This window comes from Nelumbo nucifera, chromosome 1, assembly GCF_055504915.1.
Source record: "Nelumbo nucifera cultivar China Antique chromosome 1, China Antique-T2T, whole genome shotgun sequence".
Taxonomy (NCBI): domain Eukaryota; kingdom Viridiplantae; phylum Streptophyta; class Magnoliopsida; order Proteales; family Nelumbonaceae; genus Nelumbo; species Nelumbo nucifera.
The window spans coordinates 63,153,409-63,178,425 of NC_142649.1; the positions used below are offsets into that span (position 1 = coordinate 63,153,409).

General features: G+C 37.3%; 1 protein-coding gene across 4 annotated transcripts; it reads left to right on the forward strand.

The window, feature by feature from the left end:
* The first annotated feature begins 1,112 nt into the window (after positions 1-1,112).
* RNEE/G (RNAse E/G-like protein) lies at positions 1,113-24,369 on the forward strand. Of its 4 annotated transcripts, none has more exons than XM_010254524.2 (14): positions 1,118-1,360; positions 2,616-2,719; positions 4,334-4,533; positions 5,709-5,952; positions 6,041-7,170; positions 7,261-7,578; positions 7,717-7,758; positions 15,929-16,053; positions 16,563-16,710; positions 20,569-20,641; positions 22,143-22,255; positions 22,394-22,513; positions 22,881-23,036; positions 24,043-24,369. In XM_010254524.2, the coding sequence occupies exons 1-14, from the start codon at positions 1,233-1,235 to the stop codon at positions 24,220-24,222; spliced, it is 3,081 nt and encodes a 1,026-aa protein (XP_010252826.1). In that variant the 5' UTR covers positions 1,118-1,232; the 3' UTR covers positions 24,223-24,369. The 4 variants fall into 4 exon arrangements, with proteins under 4 accessions (XP_088752771.1, XP_010252826.1, XP_010252827.1 ...); XM_010254525.2 differs by having other exon boundaries at positions 4,349-4,533; XM_010254526.2 differs by lacking the exon at positions 1,118-1,360 and having other exon boundaries at positions 2,671-2,719; positions 4,349-4,417.
* The last annotated feature ends 648 nt before the right edge of the window (positions 24,370-25,017 follow it).

The following is a 25,017-nucleotide window of genomic DNA, read 5'->3' on the forward strand; positions in this document are numbered from 1 at the left end:
TATTATAAAAATAATTAAAATAATAAAGCCAATAATTAACCAATTAGAAATGTCATAAGAATTCTTTTAGGGATAATCATTTATAACTTAGCCCAACCTAGCTAAACCTACCGATTTTCAAGCTCAAGTAACTATTTTCTTCTAAGCTAGATGCAGCTGAGATGTACACCAACTGCACACATAATGTGGGCATTAGGGATATAAAATTAATAACTAGTTAATAAAGTTAATAAAAAATATTACACTTAAGCAACTTTTATCTAGAAATTGTTATAAATTAAGAAATTAATAAAATTGAGGGATTTTTGGACTGCAATCCCCCTCAGAAAATCTGAATTGCAGTCCTCTCCTAGTCTACTAGTAGCCCCCCTATAAACCGCATCCTGTCCATCGATTTGGCATCAATCCATGGTTAGGATTCAATCCACCCCTGAGTGGAGCTCTAGATTCATAGGGGTGGATTGACCTATAAAAGCCCAAAAAATTAATAATAAAAAGTAACAAATACTATGCATGCATTAATTTTACTAATCAAATTACATATATATTATGTGTATACTATATAATTTGATCTGATTCCTAAAATTTAGAAAATTGGACCAAACAAAAAAAGAAATTATAGAGAAATCTCAAACCAAATCAAATCATTTTTAAGGCCAAACCAAGCCAAATTTTCAATTTCAACATTCTTTTTTCATGAATTTTTCATGGTTTTTTCATTTTTTATGTAAAATCCCATTTTTAGCTTTTGCACTAAACAGATTTTTTACTTCCCCTAGGCCACATAAAAACCCACTTACAGGTGGAAGAGTATTAAAAGATAATCCACGATTATCTGTTATTTTCAAAATTTTTCTTACTGTTTCTTAACCAAGTGGAATAATCAAAATTAGACAATATTTTCCAAGCGAATTCAATTGGAAGTCTACTTGATGAATAATACATTACCAAATACCAATCATAAAAAATGCCACGTCATTTCCAAGTTTGGAACGCACGTATTAGGTACGCGTATATCTTATTGACCCAATATTACGAGTAGAACCGTAGGGGATTCGAACTCCTGTTTAGGCTACAAAACTATTGAGGAATGAGGACGTTCTCTGCTTCTATATGGCTATATCTTCTTTCAGCACAAAATCTATCCATACTGGTTTTCGTACAAATCCTTGAAATAAAACCCAGCTACCTCTAATTTACACTATCCGCCATGAAACTTGAAGCCATATTTCATGGTAGGTTCAATTTGCATTCTATGCTCGCCTGAGCTTCAAAACTTCCCGATGGAAGTCTGTGAAATTCGTCCTCGGCTTTTTATGCTCGGCCGACGAGGTGTCTTTTGCTCGTCTGTTTTGTTGCCGTAAGTTTATCCTCATTACTACATCTTCTGGCTTGAGGCTTCAAATTTTCCCATTTGTAAATGGTTTGGACTGAGCTATCTTTCTTCTTTCCTCTGTAGATGTTCTTTTATTATTTCTTGCGATATGATTTATCCAGAAAAATAAAAGGAAATTTGTGTTGGGATTTCTTCCTTATCCTAGTTTTTAGTTACTTCGATTAAATTCTGGGTTTTACCGAGTTTTTTCAACTTGGTCTTCTTTGTAGAGCTTATGCTTATTCAAGTTGTTTTGTAAAATTACGGTGCTTCGGATTCTTCAGTAGCACTTTCTGAGTGACTTGGTCGAAATGGAAAACTTCCATTGCTATATTTAACCTGGTATTGAAATCTTGTAGTTGTTCTCTTTATTTTTCCCTACTTGCTGTAATGATTTCTACTGTTTTGTTTTTCACTGCAATATATATATATATATATTATCTTGAATTACAAGTTTCTCTTCTTTGGTTCACAAAAATTCATTTTGTCCTTTTCCCCTGCTTTAATTTTTGTGTTCGTTAAACTTAATGAATTCATGTTATTATGCTTTAGGTTTATGCTCACCTTTTCCCCCTTCCCTTTTTTTTATTCAATTTCATTTGAAAGCTAGGGGTGAAAAGGCCAAAATTAAGAGAGTTCACACTGTACAGTTCGTTTTTGTAATAGCTTAACAAAATCATTACCACAATGGACAGTTTATTTTGAATTTTCAGTTTGCAGCTACTTGCCATTAGTGCATTTTTATATCGTTCTCTGTTTCAAGGGCTCATCTAGAAATTGAAAGAATACTGTTAGGCGTCACTCACTCTGCTACTGAGAATCAACATTAAGCTTCATTGAGACTTTGCCTCCCATGTGAACAATGGAGAACTTCACACTGTTGCCAACTGGACCTAAATGCTGCGTCCAGCCTTGATGGTCAGGGTGCTTGACAGTGAAAAAATATTGCAAATTGAAGCTTTGATATATACAGAGATAAATACGTGGGGCCATTTTGGGCCTCAAACTAATTTTCCACATTGAAGATTCCTTGGTCGTTCGACATTCTTTTCCAAATACATATACATATACATAAACATATGTGTATATGTGTGTGTTTGTAAGATTGATGCTTGTATATATTTTGCTAATACTTAAACATGGCTTACATATTCTTTTATGCTCTTTCTTCAACCCCCTCCCCCAAGAAAAAGATCATGTAACTCATGGTTGTGTTCTTATGCATTCTTTATTTGGGCAGGTATATATGCCGTCAGTTGCCCTCACGCACTGCATTCAAGATCACTCTACATATAAAGGTTCATAATTGTCTGATGAAAACACCTATAAAGTCTTTGAGAAAAGGTATTATAATTTTTCCCCACTTGTTATTGCACATCTGGATACAAGTATAATGTGTCCCTACGTTGAACATCTTATGTCTAAATGGCCAAGGAAGAGAGTCTTCAATCTTGTATCTAAAAACTACATCTTCATAATGTTTAAGAAAAAAATTCCTAAGTTTTCGCCTTGGAAAAACTTATCAGAACAGTTTGGTTTATCACTTTTCCTGTTTCCAACTGCAGTTTCCACTTACAACATTGATATCCTATGTCTATCGTGATATATTATTTCTCATTATTTGCTTGGAGGGAAGTAAAATGACACAGTCCTGATTCTATATGGAAGAGAATAAGAAGGGGAACAAAATTTCATATCTCTTTTTGGGATGCAAATTTTACACCCCATGGAGATGAAAATAATGTGGTCCCAACTCCAATGTAAAGCTTGATTCCCAAATGTGCAAAACAAACAAAAGAAAATATGAACTAGATGCTAAATTTACACCCAGTCCATTTCTGCTTGAAATAAATACAGCCTTGAGAAAAAAAATAAAGGAAATAGAAAAGGACAAATAAATAAATAATATAAAGTTCACTGGGTGAAAACCTTGGACTTCTTTTAACATTACGCTATGGATGATATTATTGGAGGAAGGCACATGGGAAAAACATTGCAACGTTTTCCACGGCTAGAAATAATATCAGCATTAGTTGGATATGACTCTTGCATCACAACTCATCAAATTAAATTTTGATTTTGATCAATGTAGTTTGGGAAATCCAGGTAAATCAGGAATTGGAGGAGTATTTAGGAATGATCAGGGACAGATTGAATATTCTCAGGGTCAATTGGACAGGAGGTTATACAAGGGCAGAGTTGTTAGTACTTTGGCAAGGATTAAGATTGGTGCCCTCTCTGAAATATAGAAGGGTAGTGGTTGAAGGAGACTTTAAGGTGGTAGTGTGCTGGTTCATAAATGACAATACAGGAACTTGGCAGTACTGCTATACTGTGAAGTGAGAAGACTAGCAAGGATGTTGGATGCAACATTTACATGGGTACCATGATAAGCCAATAGCCTGGCTGATGCATTGGCTAGACAGGGGGTACAAAGAAACAATCTGTTTTGGGAAGTTGTTTCCATAGGACTGAAGAATGTAAGTGTAGTGTCAGGTGGTTGAAACCAACCTAGGTTACCAGGATAATTGTGCACCATTTGTCAGTTACTGATAAAAAGTCAAAATTTAGATAATTTTAAATAGTTTATATGAAAAGAATGGGGCATTTGATCAAGGGACTAGTGGGGTTGAATTATATTCCAGGAATGGTTGATGGTCTGGACCATTCAACCATCTGATCATACCTGGCTTTTAAATCACATGGTATCATCATGTGACTTTAGGAGGGAAGCGTTGCCATTTTCCAATTCAATGTACTTTTTAAGTAGTCTTTCAGTGGCTCTTATTTTTGTTTTCTAGTATCATATAACCTGCTAGAAGGGAAAATTCTTTTTTGTTGTCAACTAAGTATTTAAATCTGGTAGTATAATTCTTTTTAGAACTTCTACTGAAGCTGTCACATTATCATTTTAGAAAAATCTTTCATCTACGCTATAATGATTGATATATCTTGAAGATCCTGGTTTTTCAGGGAATTCAGCTACAACCTCTCAAGAACTATGCAAGGTGCTTTGGACCATCGAAGCTGATTTAGAAGATGGTGAGCTTTTGTACATAACTGGAGATCCAATTGTCTTGGGTTGCTGGGAGCCAGAGATGGCTGTTCTCATGTCTCCTTCTAGTGAACATGCTAACTTGTGGAAGACTGAAGTAAAGGTAGTAACCTAATAACATTATTCAAAAAATTAGAATAGCAAGTATTATCAATGTTCAGAGAACTGGACCAGGCATAGAGCCGGAGAAGGGAGAGGTTCATGGGTCAGAGGTTCAAGTGGGGTCGAACATATACATATATATACTATGGGTCATACAAATACTACATATAACATATTTTACAACTTTTAATATATTTATATATGGTGGATCATGGATGGATGGCAAGTTCTTTAATTTTTAAAGCAAATGACTAGGGTTCAAGTCTTGTAATTTACATTTTCTTTAAAATACGTGCGTAATAAAGTAAAATGCACAATAAAGTCATTAATTAACACAAGTAAAGAGGTGGATGGTAATTAAGCAATAGATAAAAACAAGAGGTCATGGGTTCAAATCTTGTTAATCACATTTTAAAATTTTAATTGTTTAAGGACCTGGGCAGTTTCATGAAACCGGGACTGGTTCACTGGTTATCCGGTTAAACTGACCGGTCAGCTGGTTTTCACCACATTTTAGCAAAAACGATTATTAAGGTATGACCGAACCGACCAAGGTACCGGGTCACAGTTTAACTAGTCCGACCAGCTGGTCTGGTCTGGTTTCCTAAACACTGAATATTATAATTTCATGATAATGTATTTAGTTAGTTACGCTTTTATATTGATTATCAAGGATATAAAATGTTTGAACTTCAATGGAGAAAGGTAGAATGTTACATTCTAGGTTTAAAGTATCAATACACCCAAATGTATCGGCAGGGGTGTATTGGCACTTTAAACCATGCGTGTTTTATCTTTTTTATTTTTTTTTTCAAAATTTCATTTTTTATAGATGTTTTATATTATTTAATAAATAAAATAATGATTTCCTGAAAACACCTTTAAACAGGTGTATCAGAACCCTAACGATACAATATGATACGCCCGATACAGGGCACATTGTATTGATACTTTGAACCTTGGTTACATTGCTAAGTAGCTAAGTAGCTTAGCAATATTCTCTTACCACTACAACAAAATGCATGAGTATTTCATTCTTTTAGAGAGCTCTTGTATATGAATGGACTCCTATATAGGTGGATGCATTAACAACCTGATCTACCTTATGTTTGGAGAATGTACTCAAGCTAATTGGCTTTCTGTTAAGTTTATCTTTAAACTACTTAACTTTGGCAGGTACCTTGTGGAATGAATTTCAAGTACAATTATTTCATAAGAGGAGATAAATGGCCTTCCTCTGATCTTGTTTGGAGACCTGGGCCTGAGTTTTCCCTATCAGTGCCTGTAACTCACAATCAAATTCTGGTGAGAGATTCATGGGTGACGGCTCGGATGGGAATCCCTCCTATGCACTCATGGGGATCATGGATTGGGGAAGCGTGCCTTCCTGCACATTCCATAACATCATCTGCTGCTGGGGGTAATTATTCCATAATGGTCTTTTTCCTTCTGTAACTTCACCTGTTCTTATGTTGCTGAACACTTAAATGCTTCCAGTGGTTTGACAGATGAATATGGGATTTTAGAAAGTCCTAAAAGTGATTCTTTAGGGAGAAAGGAGTTCTCAATTGATGTTACAGCTGAGGATGAGTTTCATTCTGTTGAAAAGGATTGCACACTTAATAATGGTGTTAATGGATCAGATTCTGGTGAAAGAACTTCTGACAGAGACAACCCTATTGAGGAACCATGGCTACTCCAATATTCTCTCATTTCCCTTGATTTTAAAGGTGAGGTGGAATCTTCTATGCCCAAGGAATCTGATCAGGATATGATAACTCAACTGGAATTTCCTGATAAGGCTTATCAAGATACAGCAAAGTTATTAGGTAAACTAGCCTGCATTGAGTCTGTTAACACTATTATATTGATTAACTCTTCAATATGTACCATGCAAAGGATTGCTGTCTTGGAAGATGGGAAATTGGTTGAGTTATTACTGGAACCAGTAAAAAATAATGTGCAATGTGATAATGTTTATCTTGGAGTGATCACAAAACTTGTTCCTCACATGGGTGGTGCTTTTGTAAATATTGGCATTTCCAGACCTTCACTCATGGACATTAAGCAGAATAGGGAACCATTTGTGTTTCCCCCATTCCGTTCTAAAACTAAGGAGAAACAATTTGATGACTTCGTGGTCAATGAGCTTCAAGAAGAGGTTGATGCTCATGAGAGTGAACCAGTTTCACATGGTGACATTGATCTAAGTTATGATTTCTCAGAGATTGATCTTCATGAAGACCAGGCACACTTTATGCATGTTGATTTTGAAGAAAATGAAGTTGAGGGTGATTTCGTTGTCCCAGATGCTCTTCAGCAGAATCTTAATGGTGGTATAATTGGTTATGATGAGGGAAAAGCCAATTTAGAAGACCACTTCGATATAAATGGGCATTATGTAGAAGACAAGACTGTTGTTGAATTCCTTCCTGTTGAAACAGAAGATCTTAATGATACTCAGCTATCCCATCATATCTTACAGGATATGCAGGACTCTGAGGATGCACATCCTGGTGAAAACAAATGGACCCATGTTAGGAAGGGCACTAAAATAATTGTACAAGTTGTTAAGGAGGGTTTGGGGACAAAAGGTCCTGCGTTGACTGCTTATCCAAATCTAAGGAGCAGATTCTGGGTATGTTATGCTGTTATGATCTTGATGTGCTCACTCACTTACTCACTCACTCACTCACTCACTCACTCACTCCTTTTCTCTGAATTGCAGATATTGAGCACTCGCTGTGATAGAATTGGTGTCTCAAAAAAAATTTCTGGTGTTGAACGTACACGCTTAAGAGTAATTGCAAAGACTTTGCAGCCTCCTGGTTTTGGTTTGACTGTAAGAACTGTTGCTGCCGGCCATTCCTTGGAGGAGTTGCAGAAGGACTTGGAGGGCCTACTTTCCACCTGGAAAGACATAATGGAACATGCAAAATCTGCAGCTCTTGCTGCAGATGAGGGTGTGGATGGGGCAGTTCCCATTATTTTGCACAAGGCAATGGGTCAAACTCTATCCGTTGTGCAAGATTATTTTAATGAGAAGGTAAACTTGTTCTTAATAATTGACTTTCATGTGTATTTGCCTTTTCTTTTTCAATGATACATTTCCAAGTTCCCAAATTAGCTTTGTTTGGTAATAATTTATCTCTTGATCCTGATTCTTAATGTTACTAATTTTCAGGTTAAGAGCATGGTTGTTGATTCTCCTCGTACATATCATGAGGTACAGTATCATATGCACTCATTGGAGATGTAATTCCTAGAACTATTTGAGTATGGAATCTATAGGTGATTTTCTTCCTTGTTTATGTATGTGTTGCACATGGGGTTTTGAGGGCTGCCATTCTGTGGGTCTGGAATGAGGAACTACCTCTGTGAAAGCTGATCTATTGATGACTGTAACATCTGATGCAAGCAAATTTTTTAGCTGACTAAAAAAGAGAAGGCAGATGACCCAGAAACTGTAGGTTGGGTTGTTAAGATTTCCTAATTGTAATATTTTTTTTATTGGAAACGTTTTTGGCCTAGGAGATCATTAGTAATCATTCACTCACCAAGTTCTAACAGGATGCGTGTATATGATGCATTTGGTACAGCCACGAGGTTGATAAATCTTCTTCTTGACCCTTGAAGAGTAATACTCCATTTCAGATTGCTGATTGGAGGTTGTGGGGGAAGAAATGGCTTGGTTATATCATTTAGTTGCAGGTGGAATGAATTCATTAGTTGCATAATTTCCAGTTATGTTGATATTTATGTAAGCTATGGCCTCTAAAATTTGCTATTAATAAATATTTTGTTTGAGAGAGTAACGGAACTGATGAAGATAAAAGAGGAGTGTACATGAGAGGAACAAAGTATGACTCTACAAGTGGATCGCCTATGTTAGAGTTAGCCGAATAAGGGTAGATTAGTCAACTCCCATACTTAAGTAGGGGCAGTTTAGTCCTTGTACATTTAAGAGCCTAATCACTATTAAGAGGTCGACTGATAGGGTTTAGCTATCAGGTTCGACAGTTCTTTCATCTTCTTCTTCTTCTCCTTCTCTTTCTTCTTCTCCTTACTGGTTCGGACTACTGTAGCAACAGTAGAAACATGGTATCAGAGCAAAGTTCGTGACCTATTTCAGTTCGTGACAACTTCAGTTCGTGCTTCAGTTCTCTCCTTTTCTTCTCTAGGCTGTCAATGGAGAAAAGTGGTTTGTCCCAGGCCTGAAACATCTCAGCTCTTCTTTTTTTCTGGTGCGCAGAACCTCATTTCCTAAGAAAACAACTTCAGCAGTGAATGGTTGGCTGAAGCTCTCAAACGAAGGTTGGTTATCTCTTCTCTTTGTGCTGTTGGTATTTCTGGGTTGAAAATCTTCAAGAACTTGAGAGGACTGACCAGAACCTAGAGAACTAGGTTGGTTGTTGCCCTGGTTCTTGGAAAAAATTCCAAGAACAGGCTGTGTTTACAATGACCAAATGGTGTAAGGGCTGCTACTGTAGGTGGCCGAATGGTGCAAGGTGTAATGCAATGGTACTAGTTGAGTTCTCGTTGGTCTTGTGGTGCCCTCTTAAAAGCGTTAAAGCAGGTCTGTATTGTGTGCGACAGCTATGGCTGTGTGGTGGTGCTTGTGATGCACAAACTCTGTTGAGTAGTTGTAAGAGAGCTTGCATGTGGTTAGTAAGTGCTGAATTAATGTCGGTGTAGTCTGTGTTCTTTTGTGAAATCAGTAGTGGTCTGGATAAGAACAAAGGCGCGTGTATCTATCATTGTGTTTAGGGACTGCTGTAGGTTCTGGAACATCAAACTCTTGACAGTAGCACTTAGTTGGTGATTGGGAATTCAGATTAGAGGCAGCATTGAAAGAGTATCATGGCAGCAATGGGAGATGGCTGTAGTGATCAGAAACCTAGTGTGGTGGTTTCCTCTGACTATCTAGGTGTACAGATGACCTCAATTAAACTGAATGGTGAGAATTATGTTCCATGGACCAAGTCGGTGGAAGTTTTTCTCAAGGCAAAGAGAAAAGTGAAGCATGTGAAAGAAGATAAACCACCGGCTGACTCTCCAGGGTTTGATGATTGGGAACAGGAGGATGCTCAAATCATGACATGGCTATGGAACAGTATGGAACCCAAAATAAGTGCCAACTTCATGTTCTTAGATACAACTAAGGACATATGGGAACATGCCAAGAAGCTGTATTCTGGGTAAGATAATACTACAAGGGTATATCAGCTCTATCAGGAGTACTTTGGTCTGCAACAAGGAAATAAAACCCTAGAAGAGTACTATGCCAGTATGAAGAACCTCAAAAATGAACTCAATGTCTATCATCCTCTCACTCCAGATGTTAAGGTTCAGCAACAACAGAGGGAACAACTAGATGTCACAGGGTTCTTAGTGGGGTTGAAATCAGAGTATGAACCAATTAGGGCTCAAATATTGGAGGGCTCTACCCTTCCTACACTTGAGGAAGTGTTTGTTTGGCGTCGCAGGATTTCTTTGGGGACAGAGAATCCCACACAGTCTGATAGATCAGCTTTTGTGACAGCCAGAGGAGGTGGACGTGGTACGAAAGGGGGAGGACATGCCTCCCGAGGAGGTCGTGGTGGTTCCATATTTGGCCGTGGTGGTGGTCGTGACTCAGGGGGAGGCAGTGGCAAAGAAAAAGGCAGCTCTACAAGGAAGTGTACCCACTGTGGCAGGGAAGGACATTCGGTAAATTTCTGTTATGATCTCCATGGCCGCCCTCCCTCTAAATGGGCCAATCATGCTGTTGCTGGTGGGGTTGATGTCAGTGATAATCAACAGGTAGACCTAACTCCTTCCACATCTACATCTGTTTCCGGAAGGGAGATGGTGAGTGTACCACGTGATGAGTATGAGCGGTTCCTTCAGTCCACTTCACAGCACACTACTGCTACTCTTGCCCACTCAGGTATAGCTTGCCTGTCATCTAAAACCTCTCCTTGGATTATTGACTCTGGAGCCTCTGATCACATGACCGGGACTCCAGGTGTGTTCTCTTCTCTTTGAAACTTCCACATCTCAAACTGTTACCCTTGCCAATGGTTCCTCCTCCCATTTGTGGTGTTGGCAATGTTGACATGGCTTTTCTTTCTTTATCATCTGTTCTATATGTCCCTAAGTTTCCATTCAATCTTATGTCTGTTAGTAAATTAACCAAGACTCTTAACTATTCTATTACTTTTTTCCCTTCCTCTTGTGTTTTTCAGGATTTCAGGACGGGGAAGAAGATTGGTGGGGGGCATGAAGCTGGTGGATTGTATTATCTTGATGGTAGTGGATCGTCAGTTGCACTTCAGACTTCACTCACTCCTCTATAGTGGCATTGTCGACTGGGACATCCTTCTCTCAAGGCACTCAAGATACTAGTTTCGTCTTTGAGTCATTTGTCAGTGTTACAGTGTGAGTCGTGTCAGTTTGGGAAACATCGTCGTGTTTCCTTCAGTCCTAGAGTTGAAAGTCGTATGTTGAGTCATTTTGCTTTGGTTCATTCAGATGTTTGGGGCCCGATCAAAATAGAGTCTTATAATGGTTACAAGTATTTTGTCACTTTTATTGATGATTGTTCAAGAATGACATGGATTTATTTAATGAAAGAAATGAGTGAATTATTTTCCATTTTTCAAAAATTCCATGCTGAAATACGTACACAATTTGGTGTTCCAATCAAAGTTCTTCGTTCAGATAATGGTCGTGAATATTTTCTTACTTCCTTTCAACAGTATTTAGAACAGCATGACATCATTCATCAAACTTCATGTGCATCCACTCCTCAACAAAATGGGGTGGCTGAATGGAAGAACCGTCATCTCCTTGAAACGGCTCGGTCTATTCTTCATCATATGAGTGTTCCTAAACGGTTTTGGAGTGATGCTGTACTTACTACGTGTTTCCTCATTAATCGGATGCCCTCCTTTATTCTTCATGGTCGGTCTCCCTTCTCTATCTTGTTCCCCACCTTGTCTCCCTTTCCATTAACACCTCGTATCTTTGGTTGTGTGTGCTTTGTTCACAATCTGAGTCCTGGAATAGACAAGTTGGATGCACGCTCCATTAAGTGTGTCTTTCTTGGCTACTCTCGAACTCAAAAAGGGTACAAGTGTTACAATCCCATTACTCGGAAGTGCTATGTCTGTCCTGATGTCACCTTTTTTGAATCTATTCCCTTCTTCTCAGGAACTGAAGCATCGTTGTCTCCACCTTTGCTTCCTCTTCCTCTTCCGGTCAGTGATCCCGTTCCGGGTGTTCCTGTTGGAGTGGACTCGTCACCTCATCCAGTGCAGATCCCTACTGGACGACCACCAATTCGGCAAGTGTATACACGTTAAACGACACCGGCCCCTTCTCCAGCTTCTACCTTGTCCGCGGATCCTGTCGTTGCTCCTGTTGTTGAACCCTCAGGACTTGATCTACCCATTGCCTTACGGAAAGGTAAACGTAGTTCTACTCTCCATCCCATTTCCAATTTTGTTTCAGTATCTTGCCTTTCCGCCTCACATCGCCGGTTTGTTTCACTATTGTCATCTATTTCCATACCTAACAATGTCCAAGAGGCTCTTAGTTCACCTGGGTGGAGGCAGGCAATGGAGGAGGAACTCTCTGCTCTTCAGCATACTCACACGTGGGAGCTCACTACTCTTCCTCCTGGTAAGCATGTTGTGGGTTGTAAATGGGTGTATACTATTAAATACTTGCCAGATGGTAGTGTGGAGCGTCTGAAAGCCAGACTTGTTGCTAAAGGTTATTCACAGTTGTATGGAGTGGACTATATGGAGACATTCTCTCCAGTGGCTAAGATTAGCTATGTCCGTGTGTTAATTTCCCTGGCAGTTATGTATGATTGGCCCCTATTTCAACTTGACAAAAAAAATGCCTTCCTTCATGGTGACCTTATAGAGGAGGTATATATGGAGCAACCACCTGGGTTTGTTGCTCAGGGGGAGACTGGTAAGGTGTGTAGACTGAAAAAGGCAATTTATGGGTTGAAACAATCGCCTCGTGCTTGGTTCGGGAAGTTTAGTGAAGTGGTGAAGAATTTTGGAATGAAACAATGCCAGGTTGATCACTCAATGTTCAACTATGATTCAGAAGCTGGAAAGATTTTATTAGTGGTCTATGTGGATGATATTGTCATAACTGGCAGTGACAAATTGGGGATCGACAAACTAAAGGTCTTTCTGCAAAATCATTTTCAAACAAAAGACCTTGGGACATTGAAGTATTTCTTGGGTATAGAAGTTGCTAGATCAAGACAAGGTGTAAACCTGTGCCAAAGAAAATAGGTTATCGATCTATTGGACGAAACAAGACTGTTAGGTGCAAAACCGGCTGAGACTCCTATGGAACCAAATGTTAAGTTGAGCAGTGATACAGGGGAAATATTTGATGATCCTGGAAGGTATAGACGACTAGTGGGGAAGCTGAACTATGTGAATATCACGAGACCAGACATCTCCTTTGCAGTCAGTGTGGTGAGCCGATTTATGCAGAACCCTCATATATCTCACTGGGATGCAGTTCTTAGAATTGTAAGATATCTGAAGGGAGCTCTAGGCCATGGGCTATTGTATAAACCAGGAGGAAAACTTGAAGTAGTTGGGTACACGGATGCAGATTGGGCGGGCTCTGTGTCTGATAGAAGATCTACTACAGGTTACTGCACATTTCTTGGAGGAAATCTTGTGACGTGGAAGAGTAAAAAGTAGACGGTTGTGGCTAGAAGCAATGCTGAAGCCGAGTACAGAGCCATGGCACACGCTACATGTGAATTAGTGTGGTTGAGGAATCTCCTACAAGAAATCGGGTTCCACATGGATAAACCTATGAAGTTGTAATGTGACAATCAAGTTGCGCTCCATATCTCATCCAACCCTATTTTTCATGAGAGAACAAAGCACATAGAGATTGATTGCCACTTTGTGAGGGAGAAGGTTCTTACTGGAGAGATAAGCACAGAACATGTAGGCTCAGGTGATCAGTGGGCAGATTTGTTTACAAAAGCCTTAAGCTCAGGGAGAGTGAACTATATATGTAACAAGCTGGGATTATATGACATATATTCTCCAGCTTGAGGGGGAGTGTTAGAGTTAGCCGAATAAGGGTAGATTAGTCAACTCACCTTGGTTAAGTTATGAGCTTATGTGGCAGTCTTATTAGAGGTTCTCTGTCCCATACTTAAGTAGGGGCAGTTTAGTCCTTGTACATTTAATTAGAGCCTAATCACTATTAAGAAGTCGACTGATAGGGTTTAGCTATCAGGTTCAACAGTTCTTTCATCTTCTTCTTCTCCTTCACTTTCTTCTTCTCCTTACTGGTTCGGACTACTGTAGCAACAGTAGAAACATCCTATATTGTGAATTCTGTTTCCCAGCAATAGTCATGGACTTCATAAAAGGCTGGTTAAGTTATGAGCTTATGGCTGAAGGTGCTCAGGCTGATTGCAGTAAGAAACTTGTTTCCCAGCAATAGTCATGGACTTCATAAAAGGCTGGAACTTGAAGGGGCTAAGAAAAGTAGGTAAGGTTGTATGGAACATTATCCCTGTAGCTTTTTTTTTGGAGTATATGGAAAGAAGGAAATGCTAGGGTTTTTGAAAAGAAAGCATCCTCAGAGGAGATGACAGTGAAAAAGATAATGGGGTTCATACCTGATACAGTCAATAAAATATTTTACCTTTTCAAAAAGTTTATGATTTTTATCTTACTCTTAAAATTCATAGAACCATATAAGCATAACAATTTAACTAGTTGATTTATAATTTATAATTCACAAGTTAAACTCACAGCCTTTGCCTATCTTCTATGTGGCCACACTAATTGTTTTTCATTGTTTTCCCAATTTCAATGTTAATTGGAGAAAATCCAATTAACAGTGGATCATAAGTTATGCAAATTAGACAGTTTAAATGGTTAAACCACTGTTACATAGAGGCATTTAACGTGAGGATTTGTAATTTTGGAGAGTAGACACAATGGGAATTTTGGTTTATCTGCTTGGTTCATACTGTAGCTAAGTTGTACACCTATTTTGGAGAGTCGGGCATGAGTTGACTTGCAATCCCCATCAAAGTGGGTGTCCATGCAAAACTGCCTATAGAGTCTAGATCAACCAAGAACCATCCAACAGGGAGAGAGGATTAAAGACTTGGACATATTTCTTTTAAGGTCTTCAAAGGAGGTTCCTTTAAATTTATTTGAGGGCAACACCCCACCCAACAAACCACCGCACCCTTAATGAGTCAAATGAAATCATCGTCTTTGTTGGAGTTAGAAAAGTTCCTCATTCCCCCCCCCCCCTGCATGTGTGGTTATTATGCGCCCCAGTAGAACGAAGAGCTGACCACTTCTTATTTCTTATTTTCAAATGGCTTTAATGAATATCATATCCATTGTATCAACTTATCTTTTTTAGTTTCCTATAAGAATGCAATACCCTTTTATCAACCTGCTCATGCTGTTCATTAATACTTAGAGAAATATAAATATTAGATTTCTTGGTCCTTTTTTGGTGGTTAGGAAAGATTTATATTCTATTGCTGGAAGATCAATAATGGTATGGTAGAATTCGTTAATAATTAGGATTAAGTCATTAAGACTGAGTTGAGTTGGTTTGAGTTGTATTTCAATGTGAAGTTGGAAAAGAGAACAAAAACTTTCTAGATAATTTTTTCTTGAGAGAAAGTAAAGTATAATTTCATTGGAAAAAACCAAAACAAGTATAACAAGCTGCTATACAAAGGGGGAAAACTTTCTAGAGAAATGGATGCAGTTTTCAAGAGATTTTTTTTTTCTGTTTTGTTTTTTATGTTTCTGATAAGTTCTTTGCTGTTTTTTCTTTTCTTTTTTTTTTGAAGAAAGTAAAGATAAAACACAGGGTACACGAGGAGATGTACACCTGCAAGCAATGAGTCTCCAATGATATTACAAGGGTAACATTCAGTCACTAAACAAAGAATCCCAATGAACCCCTGATTTTGCTAGACCATCAGCTACAGAATTTAGTTCTCTAGGGATCCATCTATTCCTGATAAGTTCTTTGCTGTTACCATTTACAATAAAAAAGCTATTCTTTGCTGTTTTCTCCATCTGTTTTCATCATTCATTCATGGGGGGCATGCTAATCCGGGCATATTTCCTGTGTAGGGATTGGGATGAGATTCCCTGATTGTGCCTTTTCCTTACTGAATTTGTTCTTACTGATAAAAAATTTATTCTTTCTGCTATTTTGGTCAATCATTTTATACAGTTTAGTACTTTCTGCATTTTGACCATGATTGGGAACTGAGGATGATAACCATTTTTTTTTAAATTTGATGAATTTAACTAAATTTCTTTTATGATTGTTGATTATGTTTTACTTTTTAATCATCTCTTTTTCAGGTTACCACTTATCTTCAGGAAATGGCACCTGATCTCTGTGATCGAGTTGAATTATATAATAAGAGAATTCCCATTTTTGACGAATATGGCATTGAAGAAGAGATCAATAACATTCTCAGTAAAAGGTACAGTTGTTAATACTAAAGCTTACAAATCACTAATCAACATGTGTAAATTAGATGCTAGTTTTATGGGAAGGGCTTGAACTGCCTCATTATTAGCTTTTGTGATAAAAGATTAAAGACCCTCATACAAGGAAATGGGGGTTGCAGGATAAAGTGTAAGGTGGTGAGGGTGCTTAGATCTTTTCTTTTGGTCAGCAATAGAAAAAAGGCATATTATCCATGTTACCCAGATATGGCAAGGATACAACTGGATGCAGTATCAGGTACAAAACTTATTGAAGGTTCTGACATGATACAGGTATCTGGGTATCATAGCATATTATTGAGAGAGAAAAAGATTGATACTAAGGTTTGGAGTAGAAATAATACAGAACCAAAGAGTGACAAAAACAAAATCCAGAAAGCTTGCTACAGAACCTTTCTTGCCCCCTTTTCCTTTGCTGTTTTTACTCTACTTTACAGCTTTGATTGCCAACTAATATGATGCTTACTATTTTCTCACTTTGCAGGGTCCTACTTGCTAATGGAGGTTCTCTTGTGATTGAACAAACAGAGGCTTTAGTCTCTATTGATGTGAATGGAGGACATGGGATGCTTGGTCAAGGGACTTCACAAGAGAAAGCTATTCTTGAGGTTAACCTTGCAGCTGCAAAACAAGTATGTTAGAAGCCAAATTTTGGTTATTTCCTTAGACTTACATGTAAGATACTGGGGAACATAGTTTTCAAGGCGCCAAGGCGAGGCTAGGCGACAAGGGGGTGCCTTGTCGCCTCATCACCTAGGCGATGGATTTTTTCAAGTATAAATATGTATCCTAGGGTAGTTCCCTAGGTTCCATAATCATATTTCCTTAATAATTATCCATAATTTTCATGAGAAAAGTCTAAACTTCATATTAAAGTATAGAAAATCAACATATTCCAACATACTCATGAGAAAAAAAGAAAGAAAAGAAATTTCAAAAAAATATAAGGGCTGAACCCCTATTTCTGTTATAGGAAAAGAAGAAAAGAAAAGGTGGAAGAAGAAAATTGGTATATAGTATAGACACACAAAATTAGTATAGAAAAAGAAGTAAATGTGTTGGTTAGACAACATTTTAAGTTCTTCCTTACTTATTGGTTCAGGTTTTGAAGTCTTTCAGGGTTCAATACAGCATTTAGCAATGTTTGTGTTGATTAAATCCTAACAAATAAGAAAATAATAAAAAGAAATTAGTATATAAACACACAAAATGAATATTTTAGTTTAAAATTGTTATTTTAAAATTATAACCTCAAAAAATTAAGAATATAAAAGTTTTGTCTAACACACTATAGAAAACTGCTTGGCGATTAGGTGAGGCAAGCCTCCAAGGGCGCCTTGTCGCCTAGGCATCACCTTGACAACTATGCTGGGGAAATGAATTCTGTGAAATATAATCTATATATGTTTGTGTCAGCATCAATGTTCAGATTGAAATGCTGTATTCTGAAGCAGTCTGTTAAATACTTTATTTTTCAAAAGGGAGTTCCTTATTGGACTAGGGCTAACCTTGGTACTCTTTCTTGTCCCCATGGACTTGTACTTCATGGACTAGGGCTACCCCTGATACCGTATGTCCTATCTCCTATTGGACCATGTACATGGAGGACTTTATCCAAATTTGTGAGGACACAAATCTTGCACATAACATGGAAAGTGACATGAACTAACTCATATTTCTTGTACTAAACTGGTACCATGATGTTGTCAATGTCCATACAATCATATTACACCAATGCATCATAATTTCAACTAAGCCTGTAAAGCAGCTGGCAATGATGTTATCTTGGTATGAGTATGGTATTTTTATTTAGTATCTGAAGATGTAGTTCATTGGTCACTATCTCCAAATTGAACATAATGATGAATTAAATATTTTATTGCTTTGATCAACTTTGATAGTTAAATAGTTGGAGAAGAAAAATAATAGTATATTGTGCAGTTTTTCCAATAGAATATTATGTACCTGAGAAACTCTGGATAAGAGTGGGATTGTACTCATGACACAATGGAACTAGTCCATACTTTGAGACCACAGAGATATGAGTTAAGAGAAAGATTCCTTTGACAGTGAGGATTCAAGGGGGTGTAATAGAAAAATGTTTCAGAACACATCAGCCCTGCTTATGCTTATTTAGGAAAAATTCATCCTTTTGGTGGTCTCTTTAGGCTTCAGTCCGAGAGGAATTCAGGGGCATTTATTGTAAGAAATATGTTGGAACCTTCTGGTTACACAGCAGTGTTTGTCTTCTCAGTAGTGGCTTGTGGTGATTTCTTCGGGGAGGAGATTTACTTAGATAATTGGGCTACTTGGGTGATGTAGGAGTAGGTACTTTGATATCAATTAATGTAGGTCTAGGGATGGACTGATAATAAATTTGAGGAAATTATCTTTTCGAGGATGCAAGATTTGGGTTTGTGGTGGAAATTTTTTAAAGCCGTTCCATTGGATGAAAGGAGACCTAAAATATGGATTATGGAGGATGGCGGAACCAAAACTGGGTTTTACCAAGCTTTGATTAGAATGATTTCAAGAGAGAAGTTTATCTCTCTAGAGAAAATGTGTGAAAGTTGATTACTGAAGAAAATTAAGAGAAGACTTATTGGAACCGATTCAGTCTTTTATTTGGTATTGAATGATGGATTTGGTAGATTTTCCAATTCTTTGATGGCTGTTAATGTCTAAACTGAAAAAACTTGGAAGAGAAAATAAGAGAAAAGTGAGAGAAAGAAGAAAAACCTAGTAATTATTACTAGGGTACCTATAATCATTCTGGGATTTGGGAATCGCTTACCAAAAGTCACACAAGTAAGAAACAATATTCAAAATTCATTAATCACGTTTTTGTAATGTGTGTGTGCACATGCACATGAGAGTGACTGTCTGGGTCAGTCGAAATCCTTCCTAAACTAAGAAAACTCAAAGTTATGGTTTTACTATTCATACTCCAACACAGAGAAAACAAAGGGAGCATTTGGTTCATTGTAGATAAGCAAATTATGTTCAGAGACCAAATTATGAAATAGCTTTGATAAGTAAATTTAAGTAAATCAGGCTAAGGAAAAAGAAAAAGAAAACTTATAATTGACGATAAGTAACTTATGTAATAAGTTACCTTTGGATAAGTAAATTCTCATAAATCTACTAATGAGCCAAATGCCACCTAAATAACTTCCAAACTACTTAACCGATGATTTAAAATTTTTAAAATAGTTTGTGATAGAAAAATCAAATTAATGGGTTGAGTCTCACATATAACATGTAAAATGACCAGAATACTCCTACTTCCCAAAAAAATAGAAAAGATACATAAAAAAATCTAATTTTGACTCTCTGGCTTTTACATCACCGGGGCTCTCAGGAATTGCAGGTTTTGTTTTAGATAGTGAAGGCTGAAAGTAATAGTGCAGCCAATGTTTTAAAAAACGTCCGGAACCGGAACTATTCTGGCCACTGGTTTCCGGGTCGATAGTTCGACCATCCGGTCCGAATGGATGGCCCGTTCTGACAAAAAATCTTTAAAAATTTAATGAAAATAAAAAACGGCCAAAAACCGTTGAACAGGTCGAATGGGTTGATGGATCGACCGCCCGGGTCAACAGGTCGTTGACCGATTCAATGGTTTTTGGCTAGGGACTAGGTTTGGGGTAAAATGGAACCGGTTGCCTGGATGGTTCCCAGGCCGAACGGTTCGACCATCTGGGTCAACGGCGGTTTGAAAACCATGAATGCAGCAGAAAGGGGAAGTCTTGCAGCCCAAGCAAAGGATCAAGTTCAAAAGCTCAATATATAAAAACTGCTCAAAGCTGAAAATCTCATTAAGAGAAACAATTTTTTCTCTATGGGATCAAACAAGGGATTTGGACCACGGCAAATCGGACCCAAAACACAAGTAAGACATACCTTATACCTGAAAGAAAAATCACAAGTGCAGTGATCTACTATGGTAGTTCATGCCCAAGATCCCGAGTCTCTCATGATGGCGGCAAGTGATTGAAGATGGTGCAATCTCAATCTTGCTCCTAGCTTTATCCTCCCGAGTATAACAATGATTTAGCACTGAAGTCACCTTCTTTTTTATGACTCTAATGCACCAAAGTATGCAGCAAAGATAGGTCTTGGACTGGCTTCAACAGGTTGTGAGATTTGGCAATGAAATCACCTTCCTTTTAGTGTTTCTTTCTATTTAAATTATAGATGGTAGTTGCCCTTAATAGTAATAGAACTAGGTAAATTCTTGCCATAAATCTGGTTGTAAATGTCTCTAGAATATTTGGTCAGACAGTTTCTTAATGGTTATAGGTGGATAACTGTATTGAATGTTATATTCATCAGAAAAGAAGGAAAGAGTGAAAGGATAAAAAAGAACAAAGATTATTGAAATATTTGAAAGTTTTAAGCATAAAATCTAATCTAAGTGCCTATTTATTTGAGTTGTAGAGTGTTTCTGTGCAATGAAGAATTTCCTGAGGTTGTAACTACTTTTTCAGATTTCAAGGGAGTTACGGCTGAGGGATATTGGTGGCATCATCGTGGTAGATTTTATTGATATGGTTGATGAATGTAAGTAAATAAGTCTTGTAAAATCTTAGATAAATAAGTCTTGTAAAATCTTAGATAATCATGGTAGATTTCATTGACATGATTAACTAGCATGCATTAAAAGTTTATGAATCTGAACATACATCTGTCTGACTGTATACTTTTGTGCAATTTTATCATTTATTAGGTCCCACGAACAACATATTTGAATTTTGATGCAAGATATAACTTTCTTATATTATGTATGCATTTATGTGTCTGTGAGTGAAATCATTCCTGATTCACACTGCATGCTAATCAAGTTGAAAATATAATGTTCTCTTTCTTATATTGTAGCATTTGTGCAATTTTATCATTTATTAGGTTCCACAAACAACATATTTGATGCTAGCTAGAGAATAATCCACAGTTATGTTCCCCCCCCCCCCCCCCCCCCATAGTAGAAAATCAGAGTTGTGTTTATTAAAGTGAGATATTATTATTATGCTCATAAAATATTAGACCAAAACCATACGAGGTTGATGACAGCATGCAGTGAGGGATTGTAAAAGGCCCCTAAGAAGAACCAAGAAAGTTACATACAAACAACACAGGCACTAGGTGCCTCTCCCCATCAGCCTCTAAACAGACTTGTACCATTCAAAAACTCCCAGAAAGATGTGTTCTTGAAGCACTTCGTGACAGCAGCCCTGGAACCAACTCTACTCAGCTTCCTCAAAAACTTATCAATCAGGACCGACTTTAAGAAGATAAGGATAAGGAGGTTTTGTTAGGACTCTCTCTCTCTCATGTTAAATAGCACAAGGGGTTTTGCCCCTTGTTCTTTTTCTCTTTTCATTTCTCTCTCTTAAAAACTATATTATTAGTATAAAATTATGACCTTTAGTTAATAATTTTTTTAACATGCAATTGCTGTATTAAATACTTATTATGATATAATATTGTGTTTGAAATATTGAAATTAATTGATTTAAAATGCTATTGTCTTTTAGATCAATGAGTCGATATGTTCTGAAAGGCAAATTAGTATTATTAGTAAAGTGTATTGCTGATTTTTCGATTTATATGCATGCTAATTTCATTGAGTGCCTCTTTTATCAAAGATAAAAATTGTTTTTGTTGTACTCAAGGTTCAAAGCATTGATACACCCAATATGCATGAACTTGCGTATCAGGTGTTTCAGGTGAATGAAAAACTTTTTTTTATTTTATTTTTTTTACTTTCATATTTTCACAGGTGGACAATGAAAATGTTATTTAACATTTGAAAACACGACTTTTTGGAAAAGCCTTTAAAAAGGTGTATTGATGACCAGCTGAAACGATATGATATGCCTGATATGGGGCGTATCATATTGTTACTTTGAATCTTGGTTGTACTGAACTTGTTTCTACGAAATTATGGCCAAAGAAAATTTGGAACTTCTGGAATGCACCCAGTAGTTAGTTCCTAAATCATGTCACAATTTTTACTGGTTTTATTTTCTTTATATTGTTTATTTTTTGGTTTACTGATCTCCAGCAAATAAGAGATTGGTCTATGAAGAAATGAAGAAGGCTGTTGAGAGAGATCGGTCAATGGTGAGGGTTTCTGAACTGTCTAGGCATGGGCTGATGGAAATAACCAGAAAAAGGGTATGCTTCTTTCTTGTAAATATAAATGTTTCTTCCTGCATGCATATTTTTAGTGTTCAATGTGTGTATTTTGTTACAAGTATTCCAGATTGGTAGTTATTGTTTGATCTGATTAAATGGTAGCTCAATGGTCTACAGGTCCGTCCTAGCGTGACATTTATGATCAGTGAACCTTGTACCTGCTGTCATGCTACTGGGAGAGTTGAAGCTCTAGAGACTTCATTTTCAAAAATTGAGCATGAAATTTGTCGGTTGCTTGTGAGTGAAGTCATTCTGTTATTAGGGAAATTTTATCTTTATTACAGTTTTGTTATTCCATGATTTGATGATATTCGTAAGGGAATCCACCTGTGCTTAATGGCCTAAGAACAAGCAATGAAGAAAAAAAAGAGTGGGATATTTTCCAATCTATGTGACTATATGTCCAATTACATATAAATGTCTGATATCCTTCCATCATTCTTTTCATGGAACTTTGCATAACTGGCGCCTTTTCTGTACTATCTTTTTTTTTGGCATATGGCAGGAGATTCAACTTTTGGAATGGTAGTCTTGATTAATTTTTATTCTCTATTTTATTTTTGTTCTTAGTGGTGTTAAATAGACATTCTATTGTTTGTATCAGGCGAAATCAGATAAAAAGGCAGACCTTGAAAACCCAAAGTCCTGGCCAAGGTTTGTGCTGAGGGTGGACCGCTACATGTGTAACTACTTGACTTCAGGAAAAAGGACAAGGCTTGCAATCCTGAGTAGTTCTCTCAAAGTGTGGATTCTTCTTAAGGTATGCCAGACTGAATTCTTTTCCCCCGGTTTCCATTCAATGGAAGCAAATGGGAAGTACACAATAAGCAATGTTGGACAGTAACTCTGTTTTGCTATTTCATTCATAGTTATATGCTTCACTGCTACTTAGCATGGATAATTGAAATGAAGTAATATTAGAGAAATGTTTGGTATATCCGTTGAACCAAGTAATACTAGGCTAGTCCGGAAGGATAGTTGAAATGCATATACATAATCATGTTTATATCTTGGCACCAAGTAATACATTATGGAATATTTAACTTAAGCATAACTCGTGAAGCCTATAAACAGAATATTAGGCTAATTGGTGGATGTTCCAAGTTGGCAGATTTGGTCCACCTTTCAGCATATCCTGCCTGGGATACGTTCTTGGCCAAGCATGGACTTGATCAGACAAATGATAACAATTGTACCCGTTTCTTACTTTGTTTTTGACTTTTATGTTTTGTTTAAGCACCCAAAAGAAAGCAATAGATGGAGTGGTACATTTATTTGATCATGTTTGATATCATAACTTTGAATTTTGATATCTTGCTGCACTGATTATTGTAGTGTGACTCAAAAGTCAGAACACCGTCATGTGTGTTATTATCCTTTTTTAACTACCATCTTGTTTTACATGTTATAATTTATGGGTTGTATAATAAACCATGGCTATAGATTCAATCCTTGGTTTTTTAATATGTAAGGGTATTTTTGTGGTTGTGTCCGGCCTGCATGTTTTTTGGCATGATTCACTTTTCTTTTTGGAGTATTGATTCCAATCTCATGCTAAATGGATGAAACTATTTCTTCAGTGCTGGATGCTACAGATTGAAAATCACACAGAATACAGTTGGAGCCCATGACATTTCTGTGTTTATTTACTTGAGTGACTATGGATGTGTATGCTGATTTATTCCCCAAATCATCCTTGAAATTTTTGTTTACAACAATTATATCTTGTAAATAAACTACTCACTTTTAGGCTTTTTGAGTGTCAGGTTGCTAGAGGCTTCACAAGAGGCGCATTTGAGGTGAAACCTTTTACTGACGACAAGGGCAACAATGATCAGAACCAGGTTGCCATTTCTAGATTACGACCAACAGATGCTGGGCCTAACATCTCAAGTACAAAATTAACTCTTTTCCCAGTCAAAAAATGGAAGACGGGTGGGAAATAAAGTGGCGCATGATCTCTTGTAATTAGATAATTTCTATTCACTCCCTTCTTTGTATTCTTGCAGCTGAGTTCTCATTACCAATTCATGGCATGCAATTTTGTCATTGTAAGACCTTTTTCAATGCAGCATCTACTATTTATTTATCCACATACTTTCTACCCAGAATTTAATGGTGGTTTAACTTGGGCAGGGTCCTATTAAACCTGCCTGAAGCAAATCGTTCTCAAATCCCAAGTTATGCTAGCATTCTTGTTGGGCATAGGTTGAATATTTATATAAGTCTCTCTGGGTTTTAATTGTTGCCTGACTCAACCTTGGTTTACGACCAACTTCTGTTTCCTTTTTTTTTTTGGATAAATAAATATTAACAAAACAAAAGGATAAAAGACTTAAATGATACTAGAACTTCCTCTCTTTTCACAGACCTCCCTTGTATGGCATCATCATCATCGACAAAAGACCTCCCCCCCTTTAATGGAGACGGGATGGCTCCCCACAGCTCATCCCCTCCGTGAATTAGGAACATCTCCCCATGACACAAGAATGGAAGAGATGTTCCTAATGCACGGGGGAGATGGGCTGTGAAGCGCCTGTGGGGCACACAGTGGGGAGCCCATCTGATCTCTCAAACAATCTTCCTCTGTTTTCTTGTAATATTATATGTAGATGATTTTTTTTTTGAAAAATCCAAATTTGCTCTTTTGTCGTGAGAGCAAGGATCAAAGTTTCAATGTGACATGCCCTGTATCGGGTGAATCATATTGTATCTAAGGTTTAAAGTATCGATGTGTATCG